Source organism: Anguilla rostrata, chromosome 8, assembly GCF_018555375.3.
Source record: "Anguilla rostrata isolate EN2019 chromosome 8, ASM1855537v3, whole genome shotgun sequence".
In the NCBI taxonomy this organism is placed as follows: Eukaryota; Metazoa; Chordata; class Actinopteri; order Anguilliformes; family Anguillidae; genus Anguilla; species Anguilla rostrata.
Window position 1 is genome coordinate 5,185,339 of NC_057940.1, and position 22,500 is coordinate 5,207,838.

General features: G+C 46.7%; 2 protein-coding genes across 2 annotated transcripts in view; both read right to left on the reverse strand.

Annotated features, from left to right (window-relative positions):
- The window catches only part of ndufs2 (NADH:ubiquinone oxidoreductase core subunit S2), a 5,725-nt gene extending 4,474 nt beyond the window's left edge, over positions 1-1,251 (reverse strand). The window contains exons 1-3 of the mRNA XM_064345541.1: positions 1,120-1,251; positions 570-673; positions 19-209 (exon numbers count right to left, since the gene is read on the reverse strand). Of these exons, the coding sequence (XP_064201611.1) occupies positions 19-209; positions 570-673; positions 1,120-1,244 (420 nt within the window). The 5' untranslated portion in view covers positions 1,245-1,251. The remainder of the gene's footprint in view (positions 1-18; positions 210-569; positions 674-1,119) is intronic.
- A 3,462-nt stretch (positions 1,252-4,713) lies between these two features.
- LOC135260300 (kin of IRRE-like protein 1) overlaps positions 4,714-22,500 on the reverse strand; it is a 49,648-nt gene continuing 31,861 nt past the window's right edge. The window contains exons 5-14 of the mRNA XM_064345543.1: positions 21,532-21,682; positions 21,080-21,185; positions 20,155-20,303; positions 19,747-19,874; positions 18,820-18,946; positions 17,287-17,387; positions 15,207-15,423; positions 13,799-13,906; positions 11,396-11,547; positions 4,714-10,040 (exon numbers count right to left, since the gene is read on the reverse strand). Coding sequence (XP_064201613.1) covers positions 9,459-10,040; positions 11,396-11,547; positions 13,799-13,906; positions 15,207-15,423; positions 17,287-17,387; positions 18,820-18,946; positions 19,747-19,874; positions 20,155-20,303; positions 21,080-21,185; positions 21,532-21,682 — 1,821 coding nt within the window. The 3' untranslated portion in view covers positions 4,714-9,458. The remainder of the gene's footprint in view (positions 10,041-11,395; positions 11,548-13,798; positions 13,907-15,206; positions 15,424-17,286; positions 17,388-18,819; positions 18,947-19,746; positions 19,875-20,154; positions 20,304-21,079; positions 21,186-21,531; positions 21,683-22,500) is intronic.

Here is a 22,500-nt window from a genome sequence, read left to right on the forward strand (position 1 = left end):
GAGGCCGTGACGGCGTACCTGCAGGTAGGTCTTGTACTCGATGAGTTTCTCCGTGCCGCGGTGCAGGAGGCCGACGTGCGGGTCGCACTTCTTCACCGACTCGCCGCTGAGCTCCATGACCAGCCGCAGGACGCCGTGCGCCGCGGGGTGCTGCGGCCCGAAGTTTATGGTCAGATTGGACACGGCCTTCTCCATCGGCGGGTCCTTATCTGTAGCGAGTGGCATTGTAGAGTGATGAGTTTTCACACTGCCGCAGAGCTAGCGATTAGCGGTATCACATAATAATGCACATACACACTCTTACAGAACAAGCGCTTAGCGCTAGCGTTCACGAACATACTTGCACACTCATACAGATATAGCGTTTAGCAGTGTCACAGCCATACACACATACACACTCCAGCAGAAGTAGGGTTTAGCAGTAACAGACTCTTGCAAAACAAGCACTTGGCAGTATCACCGAGTGGTGCCCACACATTTCTACAAATTATGCGCTACTCTGTATCAAAAAGTAATACATAAACACACTCCTGTAGAATTAACTTGAAGGAAGGGGACATGCAGACTACCGTTCCATGGTGGGGGGACCCATTTCTCTGTGATCGCGCTGGGGACCATGACCGCTCCCGCGTACTGCTCCGTCCACTCAACATCTGGCTGCCACTGCTTCTGTCTGAAAGAGAGCACGCCGCAACCTGCTTACATACGAGACGCAAGTTTTCAGACCTGGCGACATACAGATTCGATTGTGATAACAATTCTGGACCTCAGATTACGACCGCAAAATGCCATAAATACGCTATCTCCGCATCGACGTTGGCTACACGGAGAACAACTCTCTTTGGAGTGGGGTTTACAAATCTTCTAGCTAACGTCTTATTTAAATAGCAACTAAGTACGACATCTTACTAACAAAGTCATTGATAAGTTAGCTAAAAGGTATCACATTGTGTATCAAAATCTTTAAAACAATGTTGATTTCTTTGCTTGCCATGGTAATCTAGCTAGCTATTTGCGATACTTAGGTTAGCGCTCATAAAAAGAATATAAGTGAACAGCTCTTTTCTTTCACATATTTGCAAGTGTCTTTGCTTCAGGGATACCATGCAAATCGCTTACCTATTTTGCAGAACAGTACAACCAGGGGTTATTAAATTATTGTGAAAAATAAGAGCTGAAGGACGTCTCAGTTTGGTAAGCGACCTCAGCACCGCCGCCGCCATCTTGCCTGACGTAAATACCATCCGGGTCCTGTTGAAACAGGAAAGACACGCGCAAACCCTTGTTTTGACCATAGAGTTTAACACTTGCTCTAGTTTCATGGTATGACATGATGTATATTAACACCAGACATACTTTGATAAAAATGTTTAAATTGTCTCTGGACACATGTAGTAAAGCAAACAACTGCGGTTATATTGCAATCATATAATTCCCAGTTACCTCAGATAGCTATAAAAATGTTTTCCCGTAACCGTCCTTAATGGTAATGTTTATAGATCTCGGTTGAAGAATAGATTCCTACAATTTGTCACACCTAATTAAATCATACAAAAAACGTTAGACTATGTTAAACGTAATTTTTTACGCATTTATAGCCTTGCTATGTCTGGCCAACAGTTCATAGTTGACTGGAATCCTGGAATACTCCATTTAAAATAGTTTTTAAAAAAAGAGTTTCAGTTGATTGTTGAAGACCAGTGAATATGAACAGATTCGGTTTCACTGTCAAAAGATAACTGGCAAATCGATGGTCTCTCTGCGATGTAAATGAACCAATCTCACTTTGTCCTTCGAGCCGATGCATGATTCTAATCATGCAGTGGCTGCGGTTTTTTTACTTGGCGCGAGATGCGTTCGGGTTACGTTAGAGCGTGACACGGAGCCAGGAAGCGTGTCAAGTTGACAACCCTGCATTTGAATAGACTTCGTTTTACCCTCTGGTTTTTACCGTGTAGCCTACTTATCTTTTTACAGTGTTTACACGCTGTGGTTTCACAGTGCACCGTTAGTTGTAACACAGAAATTTACCACTAGAGGGCGATATATTCCGTGTCATCAATCAGAGCTGATCGCGAAGGCATTCGGCGTCGTCGGAAAGCCCTTGAGCAGACCTAAAAATGGTCTTTCTTAAGTAATTAAAGGCTGTAAACATTTCCAGCAGGTTTAGGATTGTCAAATGCAAGAACTACAAACCCTATCTTCATAGAAGCTAATCATTAAAATCAACATGATATTTCACAATTTCTATTTTTCAATGTATTTGTTTTAAATGAATTAAATTATGATGAGAAAGTCTTACAAGTTACTTTGTTAACTACAAATATGAACACTCCTGGTTTAATAAAACATGTCCCTGTCCAGGTACTCTGAGGTACCACCCTTTCTATTTTCTTTACTTTGTTATTTCACTGATCTGAATGATGACTGATTGATTAGTTGAGGTTTCTTCCGTATAGGCTTTCATATGTCCATGGACACCTAAGATCAGTTGATGGAAGAGTGGAAGAACAGACAAACCTCACAATTTATGTCTGTTCTTAACTTTAAGTACAACAAAGCCCTTAATTTATAATACATGTTTTCAGTGCATATTCACTACATGGTATATGTATATTCAAGTTTGTTTCAGTACTTTATAGACAATACTACGGCTAATCGGTAATTATAATGCTGTGTAGAAGAGGTAGGGAAGACTGATATTCTATTAAACAGAATTTCATTTATTCTGATTTAACCTATTTATTTATTTAAAAGGGACAACACACAGCAATCAACATTTCCGCAAATGCGTCAAATGGTACAGTGCCAGAGTTAGCTCAAGAGATAATTTTCATCTGTAGTTCCTTAGCAGGAGAGAGATGTTAACCAATCTTGCTCTTACTGGAATGTTTGATGACGTAACATCATTCGATAGAAACAGCAGTTGCTGATTGGTTACGCCATTTTAAAAGTATTGGGATTCTGAATCGTCCTTCTCAGGGCTCACATCCACTTGTGAGCCCCAAACATAGGCTTTAATCCAGGGCACAATGCCCACATCAAGTCTACTAAACACACTCAAGCTTTAACGCAGTTCATACAACAGTTGATATGAAATAGTCATATTGCCCACCCCAATGTGCAGCCCCCTGAGCTGATAAATAGGCCCTATCTGTGTGAATACAAATACAAGTGTACGTTTCAGTCTTCTTCATAAATTCTGCTGAATAAATGTGTACAGATCAGAGTAAATGTGTAAGCCTAAACAATTACCTTTAAATAAATATTTGAAAATGTGAGCAAATATGAATATCGTGGGCAAACGTACAACATCTCGGTCAGGACATCGAGCATATCAGCACACCTTTCTTGTTATGAAAGCAGTGTTTATTTCGGTAATAACGTGAAAAAATAATTACATACAATTTGAAAAAATACTGAATAAAATAAAATAAAATAAAGGAAAAATGAATAACCTTTTTCCTTTTTGTACATTTTTTCTTTAAGAACAGTATACAGTAAGAATAATATTGTTTAAACCCATAAACACACTAAATACAGAGCACAGTTCTATCACTGATATAAAAAAAGAATAGGAGAAATGTAATGGATGGTAAGGACAGACCGGGTCTAATACAGTGGAAGCAAACATTCAGAGACACACACACACACACACACACACAAACTCGTGCATGCACACGCACAGCCCGTGGAACGCGCACCTTCACTCACGCAAAAAGACTTAAGGGTAAAACCGACATAAATAAAAAAAAAATACCGTAAATACCGTAAATAACGTACCTCTGCAAAAAACAGACGGACCTGCAGCCTTTTAATGGCCGGCTTTTTTTTCTCTTTTTTTCTGACTCCTGACTGTTTCAGTCAGCGCAGCGCAGGACTCGATTGGCTGATTTTTTAAAATCATGATTTTAAAATAATCTAAAATCATATTCATTTGCTGTTCACACATGAGCCTTTTTTTCTATGAGGTGAAGGCTGAGGTCTATTTTAAGGCCACCCCCTCCTACACCTCTACACCCCCCCCCCCCCCCGACGCACACGCAATGCACACATACACGAACGTACACACGTGCACACCCACATGAACGCACGCTCTCGTACACAGACACCCAGAAATATACACAAATATATGCGCTCATTACACACATTCATTAAAATATATCTGCACACGCACACACACACACACTCTCACACAACGACATGTAACCATGACACCCTCCCTAATACACAAACACATACTAGTGCATATAAATGGCTGTTGTTTTTTTTTTTCTTCTTCTTCTTGTTATAATATTCAGGCATTTGGCACCCAGAATAAACACACGGGGACACACACTGAGCCGAGCCGAACCGAGCCGAACCGACCGGCTGTGTCCCGGAACAGGACAGTTCCGGAACAGCCGCGCGGGGCCAGCGGAAACCGAACACCTCGGTGTCTTCTTCCCGTGCATTTTTTTTTTTTTTTTTTTCCACCGGACTTTCACACCTGTGCGGAAAAAACCCCCTGCTGCTTCCGCCGTGCGTAAGAAAGTGCCAAAAAAGAAACGGGCGGGACCCTTGCCTCCTACGGGGCGGGCAGGCCGGCTCTGGCCCCGCCCCCTTATGCCTTATGGCACGCGGACGGGCCAGTCTACACCGTCGCACCCGTCGTTCTTGTACAGGTGTGCCACTCTGCACTCCGGACACGGGTGAAGTCATCCCCGTTTTTAAATTTATTTATTTACTTTTAACTTTCTCCCACATGCCACTTGCTACAAACAGCGCGGCCGTGCGATCACAAGATCTAGACTGCATGTGCTCGACCGCATTGGCAGCCTAACACAACCTGGACGGCGTGACTGTGTCACTGGAGCCCCTACCCAGTACGTACCGGCCGCAAATACACAACAAAAGCCCGCTCTGCAGCCCCTCCCCCTTGGCATTTAAACGCAGGCACAGTCCTGGCCAATCACAGCAGAGGACACATTTGAATCTCCCTCCAAAGCAGCAAGACCCCGTCCCTGCACGTTCTCTGATTGGTCACTCTCCTCAGAGACGGGGACCTTCTGTTGTTATGGAAACAGCAGCAGATTTTCAGCAAAAGTGTGAAAGGGAGTCAGAGAAACAACCCTAACCCTAAACAAACAAAAAAAAAACGAGATATATGGCACGTGTACATTACTACAGTCATAATCCTCATCAGAGTAATACTAACATAAACGTATTGAATTCAAAATAGGAAGGCATTCATGAACAATAAAAAAATAATGTATGAAATTTTTAAATCGGCAAGAAAAGAAAAAGAAATAAGATTGGATTCCTGTCTCTTTTACAGGAGCTCATATCCATGGGTTCACATGGAGAAAAAAAAAAGCGTCAGCTCTGGAAGATAAAATCAAGTTTTGTCTGAAAAACTGCAGTGAAAGCAGAGAAGATAAGATGCTACATGGTCAGTCTGAGGAACCTATACGGTCAAGCACACCGTCATACTAACAAACACACCGTCATACTGACAAACACACCGTCATACTGTCACACACACAGTCATACTGTCATACACACTGTCATACTGACAGACACCATCACACACACCGTCATACTAACAAACACACCGTCATACTGACAAACACACCGTCATACTGTCATACACACCATCATACTGACAGACACCATCTCACACACACCGTCATACTAACAAACACACCGTCATACTGACAAACACACCGTCATACTGTCATACACACCATCATACTGACAGACACCATCACACACACCGTCATACTGTCAAACACACTGTCATACTGACAAACACACCGTCATACTGTCATACACACCGTCATACTGACAGACACCATCACACACACCGTCATACTCACCGTCATACTGACAGACACCATCACACACACCGTCATACTGACATACACACCGTCATACTGTCATACACACCGTCATACTGACAGACACCATCACACACACCGTCATACTGTCACACACACAGTCATACTGACATACACACCGTCACACACATCGTCATACTGTCACACACACAGTCATACTGACATACACACCGTCACACACACCGTCATACTGACAAACACACCGTCATACTGTCACACACACAGTCATACTGTCACACACACCGTCATACTGACAAACACACCGTCATACTGTCACATACACAGGCATACTGTCATACATATCGTCATACTGACAGACACCATCACACACACCGTCATACTGTCACATACACAGGCATACTGTCATACATATCGTCATACTGACAGACACCATCACACACACCGTCATACTGTCACACACACCGTCATACTGTCATACACATCGTGATACTGACAGACACCATCACACACACCGTCATACTGACATACACACTGTCATACTGTCACACACACAGTCATACTGTCACACACATCGTCATACTGACAGACACACCGTCACACACACCATCATACTGACATACACACCGTCACACACACAATCATACTGACAAACACACCGTCATACTGACATACACACCGTCATACTGACAAGCACACTGGCATACTGACATGCACACCGTCACACACACTGTCATACCGTCACACACACTGTCATACTGACATACACACTGTCATAATGACATACACACGATAATACTGAGATACACACTGTCATACTGACATACACACCGTCATACTGACATACACACGGTAATACATATGGTCACGTACCTGGATGCCTAAGATCACACATACTGTCATACCATAGTACAGGCATACATATGGTCTTAAAATGTCACACGTGGTGGAATATGTCACACACAGTCCACATGGTCACGCATATGGTCAAATATAGGGTCACCCAATCACACAGTCATGTATGTGGTCTCACGTCCATACATATGTCACACAGTCACAGTCCATGGCCAGACACGGTTGCATACTGCCACATACGGTCAGAAACGATCACGTGGTCACACATAATAATCACGAACAAAACAACCAGTCACACAGGGTCCTATGGTCACACACAGTATTTATACAGTTATGCATTGTGTTCGTGAGGTTTTTCCTCCTGTCAGTCATCTTTACCGAGAGCGGCATGGCCGTCAGCTGTTGACTCTGACATGATCACGTGATCAGCTCAAACACAAGCCCCTCCCCCTTTTGGTACATGCCCCTCCCCCTCCCATCTATGCCCCTCTTCTCACAAAAAGCTGTATGTAACATACAGTAGCCTGGTCATACATTCCTTTAGCCTTCAAAAAACCAATTATTCATACCTCGGGTTTAAAAAAAAAAAAAAAAAACAAGCACAGAGCGTTAAAAAAACAAAACAAAAAAAAAAAACAAAGAAAAGCGATGAACACTTCTTCCATCAGGGAGTCTGCTGAGGGCACACGGCCATTAACACCTGTCAGTCACTGACAAGGGGGCGTGGTCTCTGCTTGAAAAAGTAAAGAGCAAGTCCTCCTCTGGAGCGTTCTCTCAAGCCCCGCCCCTCAGCCCAAGTGTATCCTGGGACTTCTCTCCCTCAGTCTGATTCAGATCTACTTCCTTCTTTGAGTCTGAAGTAAATGTCACACATAACTTTGAACCTTTGGTCCACAACTCCTTATAAAAATACTGTAAAAATGCCTCTAAATGTCATTTTTTTTAACCGTTTTACTTATAAACATGAAAAAACCTAATTTCTAGTCTACTGTGCAAGTGAGAGAGACAAGTACGCTAATATTCAGGTTTCTGTACAAATTTTGGGAGTCCCCAACTCACATAGAGAGACCACGGAGTAACTATGGTTAAAACCAGAACACGGCTTCCAAACCCCATGTACCATGTAGCGTGTAGAAACGGCTCCTCACACGTGTACACCCAGTGTGATGCAGCATGAAGAAAAATGACAGCTCGTTCTTGGCACTTTTGTCTTCGGCGGACAATTGTTACACGAGAGTTTTCAACTGGCCTCCTCTGGATGGACTGGGCGTGGTTTGGTTGCTCGGGGGTGTGGCTTGGTTTCCATGCGAGATTCGACTGTGGCAGGTTGCAGGGATTGAGATATGGAGTGTCTATAGTGCTTTCAACTGTATAACTTTTTACATGGGAAGATTATAATTAAAAACATTTATTTATTTTCACTCTTTAAATTTGTCTCTACTGGGTTTATTTACAAGGGAAGTAAAAGAGGAGAGAAAGAAGAAAGAGAAAGGGAGAGAGCGGGGGAAAGGAAGACGAGGAGGAGGAGAGAGGGAACAAGAGAAAGAGGAGGAGGGGCAGAGGAGAGGGAGAGAGGTAGATAGAGGGAGAAGGTGTGATGGAACGAGGGGAAGAATAAGAGCGAGAGAGAGTGAGAGATATGGAGGGAGGGAATAAGAGGGTCAGGGAGAGAAAGAGAGGGTGAGAAGTTTAAAAAGGAAACGTGAAGGAGATGGATGCGTTCTCCCCCAAACTTATTCAATCTTCTCTCTCTGTTATTGATACTGACGTCCTTCTTTAAACTTTCCTGATTGTGACTTTCGCTTTCAGGGTGTGCAGTGTGTGGGTGCGTGTGTGTGCGAGTGTGTGTGTAGATATGCAGTGTGTGAGTGCGTGTGTGTGTAGATATGCAGTGTGTGGGTGTGTGTGTGTGTATGTAGATATGCAGTGTGTGGGTGCGTGTGTGTAGAGATATGCAGCGTGTGTGTGTAGATATGCAGTGTGTGTGTGCGAGTGCTTGTGTGGCATGTGTGTGTACATGTGTGTACAGTGTATGGTGTGTGTGTGTAGTCTATAGCGTGTGTATGCATGTATGTGCGCGTATGCGTATGCATGTTCTTAAGTGTATGTAGTGCATATCATATGTAGCGTACAGTGAGTGTACGTGTGTGTATAGTGCACAGTGTATAGGGTGTGTGTGCGTGTGTGTGCATGCGTGTATGTGCGTTTGTGTATGTGTGTGTGTGCGTGTGTGTGCATGAGTGTATGTGTGTGTATGTGCGTGCGTGTGTGTGTGCGCCTCTCACACGTGGGTCTGCATTCTCTGTGTGTGCCTGTGGGTGTGTGTGCGTGTGTGTGTGTGTGTGTAGGTGCCTCTCACACGTGGGTCTGCATTCTCTGTGTGTGCCTGTGGGTATGTATGTGTGTGTATAATGTATAGTGTATAGGGGGTGTGTGCGTGTGTGTGTGCGTGTGTGTGTATAATGTATAGTGTATAGGGTGTGTGTGTGTGTGTGTGTGTGTAGGTGCCTCTCACACGTGGGCCTGCATTCTCTGTGTGTGCCTGTGGGTGTGTATGTGTGTGTATAATGTATAGTGTATAGGGGGTGTGTGCGTGTGTGTGTATAATGTATAGTGTATAGGGTGTGTGTGTGTGTGTGTAGGTGCCTCTCACACGTGGGTCTGCATTCTCTGTGTGTGCCTGTGGGTGTGTATGTGTGTGTATAATGTATAGTGTATAGGGTGTGTGTGTGTGTGTGTGCGTGTGTGTGTGTGTGTAGGTGCCTCTCACACGTGGGTCTGCATTCTCTGTGTGTGCCTGTGGGTGTAGTCGGTGGGCGGTGAGGTGTAGGAGAAACGGGCGGAGGTCCCGTACTTCCCCAGCACAGTCTCTGACCCCGCCCCGGCCCCGTACATTTCGTAGGACGGGCCGCCCTCCATGGGCGGGGCGAAGCCCAGGCGGTAGGGGTAGTGCGTGGGGCCGTAGCTGTCGTAGGCCAGCTGGGCGGAGGAATCCAGCAGGCCGCAGTCCCCCGGGAACTCGGCGGTCTGAGCGGCGGGGTTGGGCGGGGCCTGCTGGGGCTGCCCCGCCCGCGTGAAGGTGTTGAACTGGGCGTAGCTGCTGTGCGACAGCCGGGACGGGGGGCGGGGGTCGAAGCAGCCCCCCCTCGCCCCGCCTCCGGCTCCGCCCCCGGCGGCCGCCGCGCTCGCTCCCACCCCGGCCCCGCCCCCTGCCCCGCCCGCGGTGCCCGCGGGGTTGGTCGTTCGGTAGTCCGGGTAGAGCATCGAGCGGGAGGAGGGCCGGGCGTCTTCGTGGGTGGTGGCACGGACATTGTAGTAGCCGTTAGTGGGGTCCTGCGCAAAGACCAATCACAGACCGTCACAGTTATACACGTAAAAATAAGAAATGCATGTGGGCTGTGTGCAAGGTGAATCTGAGTGTACAGCGTGTGTATTCTGTGTGTAAAGTGTGAGTAGAGCATGCTGTGTGTATAGTGTGAGTAGAGCTTGCTCATGCTGTGTTAACGTGTGAGTACAGCATGCTGTGTGTAAAGTGTGAGTAGAGCCTGCTCATTCTGTGTGTAAAGTGTGAGTAGAGCATGCTGTGTGTAAAGTGTGAGTAGAGCAGGCTTGTGTGTAGTGTGAGTAGAGCTTGCGCATTCTGTGTGTAAAGTGTGAGTAGAGCTTGCTCATTCTGTGTGTAAAGTGTGAGTAGAGCATGCTCGTGTGTGTAAAGTGTGAGTAGAGCTTGCTCATTCTGTGTGTAAAGTGTGAGTAAGGCATGCTCATGTGTGTGAAGTGTGAGTACAGCATGCTCGTGTGTGTAAAGTGTTAGTAGAGCATGCTCATGTGTGTGTAAAGTGTGAGTAAGGCATGCTCTTGTGTGTGTAAAGTGTGAGTAGAGCATGCTGTGTGTGAACTGTGAGTAGAGCATGCTGTGTGTAAAGTGTGAGTAGAGCATGCTTGTATGTGTAAAGTGTGAGTAGAGCATGCTGTGTGTAAACTGTGAGTAGAGCATGCTGTGTGTAAAGTGTGAGTAGAGCATGCTCATGTGTGTAGTGTGAGTAGAGCATGCTGTGTGTAAAGTGTGAGTAGAGCATGCTTGTATGTGTAAAGTGTGAGTAGAGCATGCTCATGTGTGTAAAGTGTGAGTAGAGCATGCTGTGTGTAAACTGTGAGTAGAGCATGCTGTGTGTAAAGTGTGAGTAGAGGCTGGGTAAACTGTGAGTAACATGCGTGTGTCAAAGTGTGTAAGGCGGAGACTGCTTGAGCTACGTCCTAGGGTGAGGTGCGGAGAGAGCCAGGGAACAAGAGAGGGCAAAAACTAAACCATCAAACGACAACAACACACACACAGACATACACACACACACACACACACATACACACCAGCACATTCACGCGCGCCCACCCACACACACACACGCACAAACGCACACACGGAGAGGGGGAGACATGGAGGGGCAAAGGAATGAAGGAAGAAAGGAAGGAAGGAAGGAAAGAGAGAGGAAGAGAGACAGAAATCAATTGATATCAGCTCTTCATTTCTGTCTCCAAGAAAAGAGTTATTGTAATGAAAAGCTTTCAGGCTTAAGCAAGAAGAAAAGCACTCGTTAGAAACAGGATGGATATTTCAGCAGAGGGGTTTCCCGGTTAGGCTCAGGGGACGGGGTTAGACGGGTTATTTCAGCCGCCGGTACTCAGGTGCCTCAAGTCATCAAGACCTCGTTGCCTTGTTGGACACTCACAGAATACATGGCCTTGACCATGCGCGTCGCCGTGGAGACGGTGGAGGCGTCGTCCTCCAGGTTGTGCGTCTCCTTGTTGACCGTCTCCACCTTGATGTCCGGCTTCCCCAGGGTCACCCCCCGTCGACCTGGAAACGCATTACATTACATTACAGGCATTTAGCAGACGCTCTTATCCAGAGCGACTTACACAACTTTTTACACAGCATTTTACATTGTATCCATTTATACAGCTGGATATATGCTGAAGCAATTCCGGTTAAGTACCTTGCTCAAGGGTACAACGGCTGTGTCCTTATCCGGGAATCGAACCTGCGACCTTTCGGTTACAAGCCCAGTTCCTTACCCACGTGTCCAGCGCATGCATGTGCGTAGCAATGAACCATGTACCGCGAGCTCCATAACGTTTGGGACAAAGACATGTGCTTTTTGTTTTTTTTTAATGTTGATTTGGCTCTGTGCTCCACAATTTTACATTAACAATCATGCAATTCACGTGTGATTGAAGTGCAGATTCTCAGCCTTTGTGAAAGGGTATTTGTTTACAGAATGAAGACTCGATACTGAAAGCTCTCTTATCCCTGCACTCAGAAAGCAGTTGAACACACGACTAATCACAAACACCTGTGAAGCCATTTGACCAAAACATCGTGGTGCCCTGAAATGGGGAGGGCACGTTAACCACATGCAAATAGTTTGATTACAAATTCAGAAATTCTGGAGTACGAAGCCAAATCAAGAAAAAATATTATAAATCTTTGTCCCAAACATTACGGAGCTTACTATGCTTTGTGTGTGTGTGTGTACCAAATCAAATTTTAATTTCCGGAATTAAAAGCCATATAAAGACTTAGTAAAGCAATGCATTGTGGGTGACCTAGCAGTACAATTGCAATTAATATATCAGTGTATATTACCATGTACGCCATAGCATAGCAACAGAGTCACGGTCGCTGCTCTATGAAGAACAGTGGCGTGCAGTGTGAGGACAATTCATTCTTTTGGAATGACCGTTTTTGGGGGGATTGTGCAATTTCCCACACGGGTGACTCATGGTTCTTCCACAGCTCAGCTCAGTGGTGACAGTCCAGGAAATTGTGCTTGCTCAAGAAGTCAGTTCAAGAAGTCACCCAATCACACTTTTAACAGTCAGGTCACCCCAGTATCCGATCACACTCCTCACAGTCAGTTCGGCCCAGAATAAGATCACACTTTTAACAGTCAGTTCATCAGACAACACTCTTAGCAGTCAGTTTATCCCTCCCAGTATCAGATCACACTACTAATCCAAGTCTTGTTCTATATGTTTCTCCTAAACATTCAATCACTCCAAAAAGCAGGCAGGTTGTGTCTGGGTGTTTCCCAGCAACATGTTACTGTTATTAATCATCTATTACTCACTACGCTGGTTGGACTACTGGACTCAAATGCAAGAGTGACATACATGTCTGAGGTTAAATGTTTTCGTCTTGTGGCCTAGTAGTTAAAACATCAAATTCTCTGTTGCGTTATCTATGTAGCTAGCCATCAATTTGTGGACTTCCCTATAGCTCTAGCTAGTACAAAGTAGGCCTACTATAGCTAGCTTGTCAGGTCAAAGAGCTGGCAGTGAGCCATTCTAGCTATTTAACCTTACTGAACTTAGCTAATGTTTGCTGACAAGATTTTTTCACAGTGCAGTGTACAGTATACAGTGTGTATAGTGTACAGTGTGAATAACGTATAGTGTATAGTGTGCAGTATATAGTGTGAATAGTGTACAGTGTATAGTATAGTGTATAGTGCAAACAGTGTACCGTATAGTGTGTACAGTGCATGTAGTGTACAGTGCATGTAATGTATTGTGTACTGTATATTATAGCGTACAGTGTATAGTGTGAATAGTGTAGTGTGTACTGTATATTATAGCGTACAGTGTGTATAGTGTGAATAGTGTATTGTGTACTGTATATTATAGCGTACAGTGTGTATAGTGTGAATAGTGTAGTGTGTACTGTATATTATAGCGTACAGTGTGTATAGTGTGAATAGTGTAGTGTGTACTGTATATTATAGCGTACAGTGTGTATAGTGTGAATAGTGTAGTGTGTACTGTATATTATAGTGTACAGTGTGTATAGTGTGAATAGTGTAGTGTGTACTGTATATTATAGTGTACAGTGTGTATAGTGTGAATAGTGTAGTGTGTACTGTATATTATAGCGTACAGTGTGTATAGTGTGAATAGTGTATGGTGTACTGTATATTATAGTGTACAGTGTGTATAGTGTGAATAGTGTAGTGTGTACTGTATATTATAGTGTACAGTGTGTATAGTGTGAATAGTGTAGTGTGTACTGTATATTATAGTGTACAGTGTGTATAGTGCAGGGCACTCACTGCCTTTGCGTTGGCGGTACAGGAAGAGTGCCAGAGCCAGCAGACAGAGCAGCAGGAGGATGGAGGAGCCCACAGTGCTGCCCGCGATAATCCCCACCGGCACATTCTCTGCAACACAGACACATACATAATCCCCACTGACATAAACTCCGCAGCACAGACACATACATAATCCCCATCGACTCAATCTCTGCAGCACAGACACATACATAATCCCCATTGACACAAACTCTGCAGCACAGACACAAACATAATCCACACTGACACAATCCCTGCAGCACAGACAAATACATACTCCCCACTGACACAATATCTGCAACACAGACACGTACATAATCCCCACTGACACAATCTCTGCAGCACAGACACTTAAAAAGTTTGACACCCTCACATTCTGAAACAGGTAAGAACAGAAGAGGTAGATTACATTACATTACAGACATTTAGCAGACGCTCTTATCCAGAGCGATTTACACAACATAGGTGTACATTACTGTTCGGGTGAGGTAGATATGGGTTGGGATGGGCCAGAGGTGGAGTTTGGACAGGGTAGGGGAGTAGGTACGGGGTAGGGGTGGAGGGGTATAGGGGTGGGATAGGGTTGCAGTGGTGTAGGGGTATCAGTACGAGATAGGGGTGTAGGTAGAGGATAGGGGTGTAGGGGTGTAGGTATAGGATAGGGGTGTAGGGGTGTAGGTACTTGATAGGGGTGTAGGTACAGGATAGGGGTGTCGGGGTGTAGGTACAGGATAGGGGTGTAGGGGTGTAGGTATAGGATAGGGGTGTAGGGGTGTAGGTACGGGATAGGGGTGTAGGGATGTAGGTACAGGATAGGGGTGTAGGGGTGTAGGTACAGGATAGGGATGTAGGGATGGGATAGGGGTGTAGGGGTGTAGGTACAGGATAGGGGTGTAGGGATGGAGGGGTGTAGGTACAGGATAGGGGTGTAGGAGTGTAGGGGTATAGGTACGGGATAGGGGTGGAGGGGTGTAGGTACGGGATAGGGGTGTAGGGGTGTAGGGGTATAGGTACAGGATAGGGGTGTAAGGGTGTAGGGGTATAGGTACGGGATAGGGGTGTAGGGGTGTAGGTACGGGATAGGGGTGTAGGGGTGTAGGTACGGGATAGGGGTGTAGGGGTATAGGTACGGGATAGGGGTGTAGGGGTATAGGTACAGGATAGGGGTGTAGGGGTGTAGGGGTGTAGGGGTGTAGGGGTGTAGGGGTGTAGGGGTATAGGTACGGGATAGGGGTGTAGGGGTGTAGGGGTATAGGTACGGGATAGGGGTGTAGGGGTATAGGTACGGGATAGGGGCGTAGGGGTGTAGGTACGGGATAGGGGTGGAGGGGTGTAAGGGTGTAGGTACGGGATCGGGGCGTAAGGGTGTAGGGGAGGGGCGGAGGCGTACCGGTCTCCTCCAGTGTGATGATCATGGTGCCGGGCCCGAAGGCGTTCCAGGCGGTGCAGTTGTAGGGCGAGTGGAAGTCGGACTCCATCACGTTGTTGATGGTGAGGGTGGAGAGCACGGCTCCGCCCTGCGAGTGCGGCTTGCTCTGCTCCACCGTGTACCTCTCCAGCAGCGTGCCCTTCTCCTTCTCCCACACGTTCTCCTTCCACGCCCACACCTGCAGCACAGGTGCATACATACACAGGTTACACACACACACACACACACACACACACCAGCAGCGTACCCTTCTCCCACACGTTCTCCTTCCACGCCCACACACACACACACACAGACACACACAGGTTTACACACACACACCTACTACACAGCACACATAACTAAAGTCGCACTGCGGTCTGTGTGGAATCTCAGTGACTGTTTCTGAAATGTGGATGTACAGGGCACAGACCCGGTACAGCCCCAGAACAGACCCAGGACAGACTCGGGAAAGCCCCAGGAATGACCCAGGACAGACTTGGGACAGACCCAGGACAGGCTCGTGACAGACCCAGGGCAGGCCTGGGACAGACCCAGGACAGGCTCGTGACAGACCCAGGACAGGCCCTGGACAGACCCAGGACAGGCCCGGGACAGACCCAGGACAGGCCCGGGACAGACCCAGGACAGGTGGTATTACAGAGGGGGTGACTGGAGGAGGTTTCTTCACCCTCTGCCTCTCTCGCCCCCCCCTTTACGCACCCTCTCCCTCTCTCTCTCTCAGTGTTGGGACAGGAGTACAAGAATAACGAAACTCCAGCAGGATTCCGCGCTTGAAAAACCCACCGAGGCGGCGGTATTATTAAATATGAAATATGAACGCATTAAAGATGCATAGACCCACATGTTGTGCTAATGTACCTTTTAACCTAAAAAAAAAAAAAAAAAAAAAAGATTATGAATAAGGGGAGCGGGGGAAAACAAAATTCCACTTCCCTTTCACGAGGTCTCCGCCCCGCCGCGCTCCATATTTCATAAACGCCCCCCTTTTGCCCCGGCGCGGGGCCCTAGCCCGCGTGGTCGCGCCGCGTTAGCGTCACGCGGGCCGCGGCCGGGGGGCTAAGCGTCGCCGCTAGCAGCCGCGGCCCGGCGCGGCGCGGTCCTTCCTGTCAATCACTCCAGTCCTCCCGGCTTTTACCCACTCCGTACGAAGCTCAGACTCTCTCTCTCTCTCTCTCTCTCTCTCACTCTCCCTACCCCAAGGTTCAGGGTGCAGTAGACTGCTAGTGTGGTGCAGCAGAGTGATAGTGTGTAGGGTTCAGGGTGTATTAGAGTGTGAGTGCGTAGAGTTTAGGGTACATTAAACAGGTAGTGTGTAGGGTTTAGGGTGCATTAGAGTGTGAGTGTGTAGGGTTTAGGGTGCAGTAGAGTGTGAGTGTGTAGGGTTTAGGGAGCATTAGAGTGTGAGTGCGTAGGGTTTAGGATGCATTAGAGTGTGAGTGTGTAGGGTTTAGGGTACATTAAACTGGTAGTGTGTAGGGTTTAGGGTGCAGTATACTTTTACTGTGTAGGGTTTAGGGTGCAGTAGAGTGATAGTGTGTAGGGTTTAGGGTGCAGTAGAGTGGTAGTGTGTAGGGTTTAGGGTGCAGTAGAATGATAGTGTTTAGGGTTAGGGTGTAGTAGAGATTATGGTGCAGTAGACTGGTAGTGTGTAGGGTTTAGGGTGCAGTAAAGTGATAGTTTGTAGGGTTTAGGGTGCAGTAGAGTGGTAGTGTGTAGGGTTAAGGTGCAGTAGGCTTTAGGGTCCAGTAGACTGGTAGTGTGTAGGGTTTAGGGTGTAGTACAGTGATAGTGAGTAGGGTTTAGGGTGCAGTAGAGTGATAGTGTTTAGGGTTAGGGTGTAGTATAGATTAGGGCGCAGTAGACTGGTAGTGTGTAGGGTTTAGGGTGTAGTACAGTGATAGTTTGTAGGGTATAGGGTGCAGTAGACTGGTAGTGTGTAGGGTTTAGGGTGCAGTAAAGTGATAGTTTGTAGGGTTTAGGGTGCAGTATATGGGTAGTGTGTAGGGTGCAGTATAATGACAGTGTAGGGGACACTCACGATCTTGTCCGGGGGAGGGGTGCTGGCGATGTAGCATTTGACCTCCCCTCTCTCCCCTCTGACGGCGTGCTGGACCGAATCGCTGGAGATAATCGGCGGACCTGCCAAGAGAAACACTCTCAGCATTAACGATGAACACCTTCCTGCCCGGACCGGCCAATCACAGCCCAGAGCTAGCTGCAGAGCTGCAGAGAGCCACTGTTCTTTCCCCTGTGACTCAGGAGCACACTGGAGAGGGGCACTCACACTGACCAGATGGGGGCGCTGTTGTGCACTAAGGCTCATACACATGCTCAGCATTAACGATGAACACCTTCCTGCCCGGATTGGCCAATCACAGCCCAGAGCTAGCTGCAGAACCGCAGACAGCCACTGTTCCTTCCCCTCTGACTGAGGAGTACACTGGTGCAGGTGCTCGACTGACCAGAGGGGGGCGATGTTGCGCACCAAGGCCTCGTACACAGACACACTAAATAAGTTCCAAAAAAACTGTTTTGGCTCCTTAAAACCGTCAAATCCACACTACCAGGAAACGTCTTAGAAGACGTTTTCATTCAAAACCCCTCAAAGGTAGGATCGAACACTTTTCAAAAACCCTTAACTGGTTTCAACAATAAATGTGTACAGGATCGGTTTTCAAAACCTGTACCTGTAGCATCATGTCACAGTTAAAACATTTTTATTAATTTTATCATTAATTATCACATTATATTGCTACATCAGGGGTGGGCAATTTCGGTTCTGGAGGGCCGGGGTGTGTGTGCAGGATCTTGTTTCCACCGGTTACCCTGGCTAAATGAGCTAACTGGCCGTGTACCCCAACACTGGCTCACTCAGTAGATTATATCACAGTAAAACATTTCATATAGGGACACAAAAAACAGCCTTTTGGCTGTTATCCACGCGCCGATCGCGAAATGTAGCTAAAATGCCAGATGGCGTAAATTTTAGTGCTAATTGTGCAGTTAAAGCCAGAGGTTGGCATGAAAAGCTAGAACGGATACAGCCCTCGTTGCCCGCTGCCGCTCGATGTTATGCTGTCGTGGATCGCGTTCTGACGTTTCCAAAAACCACAGAACGCATTCGAGTAAATGTGTACGGACAGGGTCAAGGTAGAGAAAACCAACTCCGCTAAAACCTTTTCCGAAACGTTTCGGAACTAAAACCGCGAGTGTGCACAAGGCCTAAGACGAGGACAACACAGCTTTTACATCATCATCACCGGCATTTACCAGACACTCTTCTTCAGAGCGACTCTTTTTATTTTCAGTTGGTTTTTTTTTTTTACATTCTTACATGGTATCAATTTTATCCAGTTGGGATGGATACTGAAGCTCAAGGGTACAACTCTTTGATTACAAGGCCAGTTCCCTAACCGCTATACTACACTGCCACCCCTGATTATATCCGAGTATCACCAGCTAACTATAACACTCCCTGTATAACACCATGGATTAGTATAACAATGGTACTGGAATACACTAAAGCAATACTATGGTGATAGAGGGTAGGGTAGGAGGTTGCCTTACTGACCGTTCACGGTGAGCGTGACCTCCGTTTCCCCGACGCCGATGCGTGGGACGATGGCTTTGCACACGTACTGACCGGCGTCCGCCTGGCTCACCGACTTCAGGTAGAGCTGATTATTATTACTGAGTACCTGCCCAGGTGAGACGCACGCACAGGTGAGACACACAGGTGAGATACACACGCACAGGTGAGACAAACACAGGTGACACATACAGGTGACACACACACAAATGAGACACACACACAGGTGAGTCACACACACAGGTGGCACACACACAAAGATAAGACACACACACAGGTAAGAAACACACAGGTGAGACACCACACACACAGGTGACACAGACACAAAGATAAGACACACAAATGAGACACACACAGGTGAGACATACACAGGTGACACACACACACACACAGGTAAGACACATACATGTGAGACACTCAAGTGAATCACACACACAGGTGACACACACACACAGGTAAGACACACAGGTGAGTCATACACACAGGTGAGACACACTCAGGTGAATCACACACAGGTGAGACACACTCAGGTGACACGCACAGGTGAGACACACACACCCACAAACAGGTAAGACACACAGGTGAGTCATACACACAGGTGAGACACACTCAAGTGAATCACACACAGGTGAGACACACACACACACAGGTAAGACACACAGGTGAGTCATACACACAGGTGAGACACACTCAAGTGAATCACACACACATGTGACACACACAGGTGAGACACACACACACAGGTAAGAGACACAGGTGAGTCATACACACAGGTGAGACACACACAAATGAGACACACACACAGGTGACACAGACACAAATGAGACACACACACACAGGTAAGACACATACAGGCGAGACACACACACACACAGGTGACACACACACACACAGCTAGGTGGTGCTCACCATGTTAGAGCCCTTTTTGGTCCAGGTCAGGGTGAGGGGGGGGTTCCCAGCCCACTTGCAGTTGAGTGTGACGTCAGAATCTATGTCTACAGTGAGGGGGCGGGGCTCCACCACTAGGACTGGACCAACTGCAGGGGAGGGGGGGGGGTTAACAGAGATTTTTTCATTTACTTGACAATGCAATACACATAGACATGCTATTTGACAGCACATACACATGTTCACCATCTACATCTTCAGTTCTCTGAGCTCACTCTCAAGCACATCTCTGCAAGCTAACCACTCACCAACTGCCTCATGACAGACAGACAGACAGAGTGAGAAAGAGAGAGAGAAAGTGAGAGTGAGCGAGGGAGACAGAGAGAGGGAGAGAGAGAGACAGATAGACAGACAGACGGACGGACTCACAGTGCACATCCACCAGGATGCTGACGTTGGTGCTGCCCACGGCGTTGAACACCTGGCAGGAGACGGGCTCCGTGAAGAAGGAGTGATCCGCCGTCGTCACGAAGACGCTCTCCCTCGCCCCCTCCAGCAGCACGCCCCCCTTCGCCCACCTGCGAGAGACGAGAAACGCGCTCGTCGGCACCGAGAGACAAAGAAACAAACTTCCCGTTTCACGCAGACGACCTGGATCCGCCGTCACCCACAAACAGCCGGGCAACTGCCAAAACCTGGCTCTGGTGGACAGATGCTGTCAGACCTGGGCCCCGTACAATGCAGTACAATACAAAGTGCAGCAGAGACAACAGTACAACTAGCGCTGGGATATGTGGGTAAATGTATGGTGCGTATATAAAAGGAGCTTGTGCTGGTGTTAGGAAATGCATTTTCCAGGCCATACTTTGAGTGTGGCACACAGTTATGGGCACCTACACTACAAGAAAAATATAGAAGCTCTTGAAAAGTACAAAGAGGAGTAACTAAATTAGTTCCTGGCTTGAAGTTATCAGGAAAGACTAAAGATACTTCTTTTCCTCAAGTCTAGTAAAAGGGCACAAAAAAAGGATCTGATTGAGGATTATAAATTTATCTAAGTGCATAACAGACCAACTTGGGTTATGTAAAAAGAACAAAAGTTATACATATGCTAAATTTGTCAATAAGAATATAAGGAAATATTTCCTTACATAGAAACTTCAACTTGCCAGTTAAAAAACGGCGAGAAGAAACAAAAAATGTTCTGTGGTTTAAAGATGTGGACCAAAATCTCCCAAACCATCTATGGCCAAAAATGGCAATCAACCATTTTATCCAACATGGCAGCAAAATGTGGGGTCAATATGTGGGAGCCAATAGTACGCCTGCACGCAGTGTTGAGGGCGTGGCTGACCTGTAGCCCATGATGGGGGGGTTGGCGTTGGCCTGGCAGGTGAAGGTGACCCTCTCCCCCTCCAGCACAGAGCGAGGCTCAATGGACAGTGTCACCGTGGGGGGGTCTGAGAGGGGGGACGAGACATCAGTCTCTTTCACACACTCTCATGCACGCACACACACACACACACACACACTCAATCTCTATCACACACACACACACACACACACATAGTCTTTCCTACACAAACGTACATTCAGTCTCTCTTACACAAACTCATACATGCACTCTCACACAAACATAAACATTTTCACACAGATTTACAACACACAGACACACAAATACACATATATAAATTTAGTATCTTACATACACATACACGTGCACACAAACACACCCTCCCACAGACATACATAATATTCTCTCTCTCACACACACACACACACACCTTCTCACACACATGTACTCACGGTGCACATTGAGAGACACTGTGGTGCGCTTGCCCGTAGGTATGGCCAGGTTACTGGTGACACAGGTGAAGTTGCGGCCTGTGTCTGTGTCCACAGGCAGGACAGGAAGGAAGCTACGCGTCGTCACTCTCTTCCTGTCTGCCAAGACCTCCTGAGAGAGAGAGAGAGAGAAAGAGAGAGAGAGAGAGAAATACTGTCAGAACTGGGCCCTGCCATTACATTTAAATAGCCTTTCCAAAAAAGTCCAGATCCCAGAAAAGTAGGTATTTCTTTACTAAAACTTTTCAGGTGTGAGATCACAAAAATATGTGATCAGAATGTTCTTAACTGAACATTCTAATGCTGATCTAACAATCACTAATGGCAAGTGGAAGCAGCGAAGTTCTAGAACACTAACAAAAAACATTCCAAAAAAGCCTCCTCTTCAAAGGGTGAAGGCAGAACCACATTGATGGTAAAAAGCATAATCCAGCCAACTGGGCTATAAGGCAGTGAAATATAGCGTCTATCAAACACTAATCAAAAAAATATTCTGACAAAGCACAGACTTGATGGAGACCACTTTTCACAGGCAAAAGTTGGCTCCTCGGAGAGGACAGCCTGTGCTCACTCTGTCAGCAGCTTTCAGATTATACCGGGCCTGGAAGCCTCCAAGGTTGCAAACAACCTCCATTTTTTTTGCTTTCGACACATTGATTTAATGTCCGTTCCACTGTAGTGTGCACGTGTGCTTGGTTGCGCATGAGTGTGTGTGTGTGAGTGTGCACGTGTGCTTGGGTGCGCATGAGTGTGTGTGTGAGTGTGTGCGTGTGCGCGTGTGCGAGTGCGAGAGTGCAGAGTATGTCTGAGCATATGCGTGCAGTGTGTGTGTGTGTGTGTTTGTGTGTGTGAGAGTGCAGAGTGTGTCTGAGCGTATGTGTGTGTGTGTGTGTGCGTGTGCGAGAGTGCAGAGTATGTCTGAGCATATGT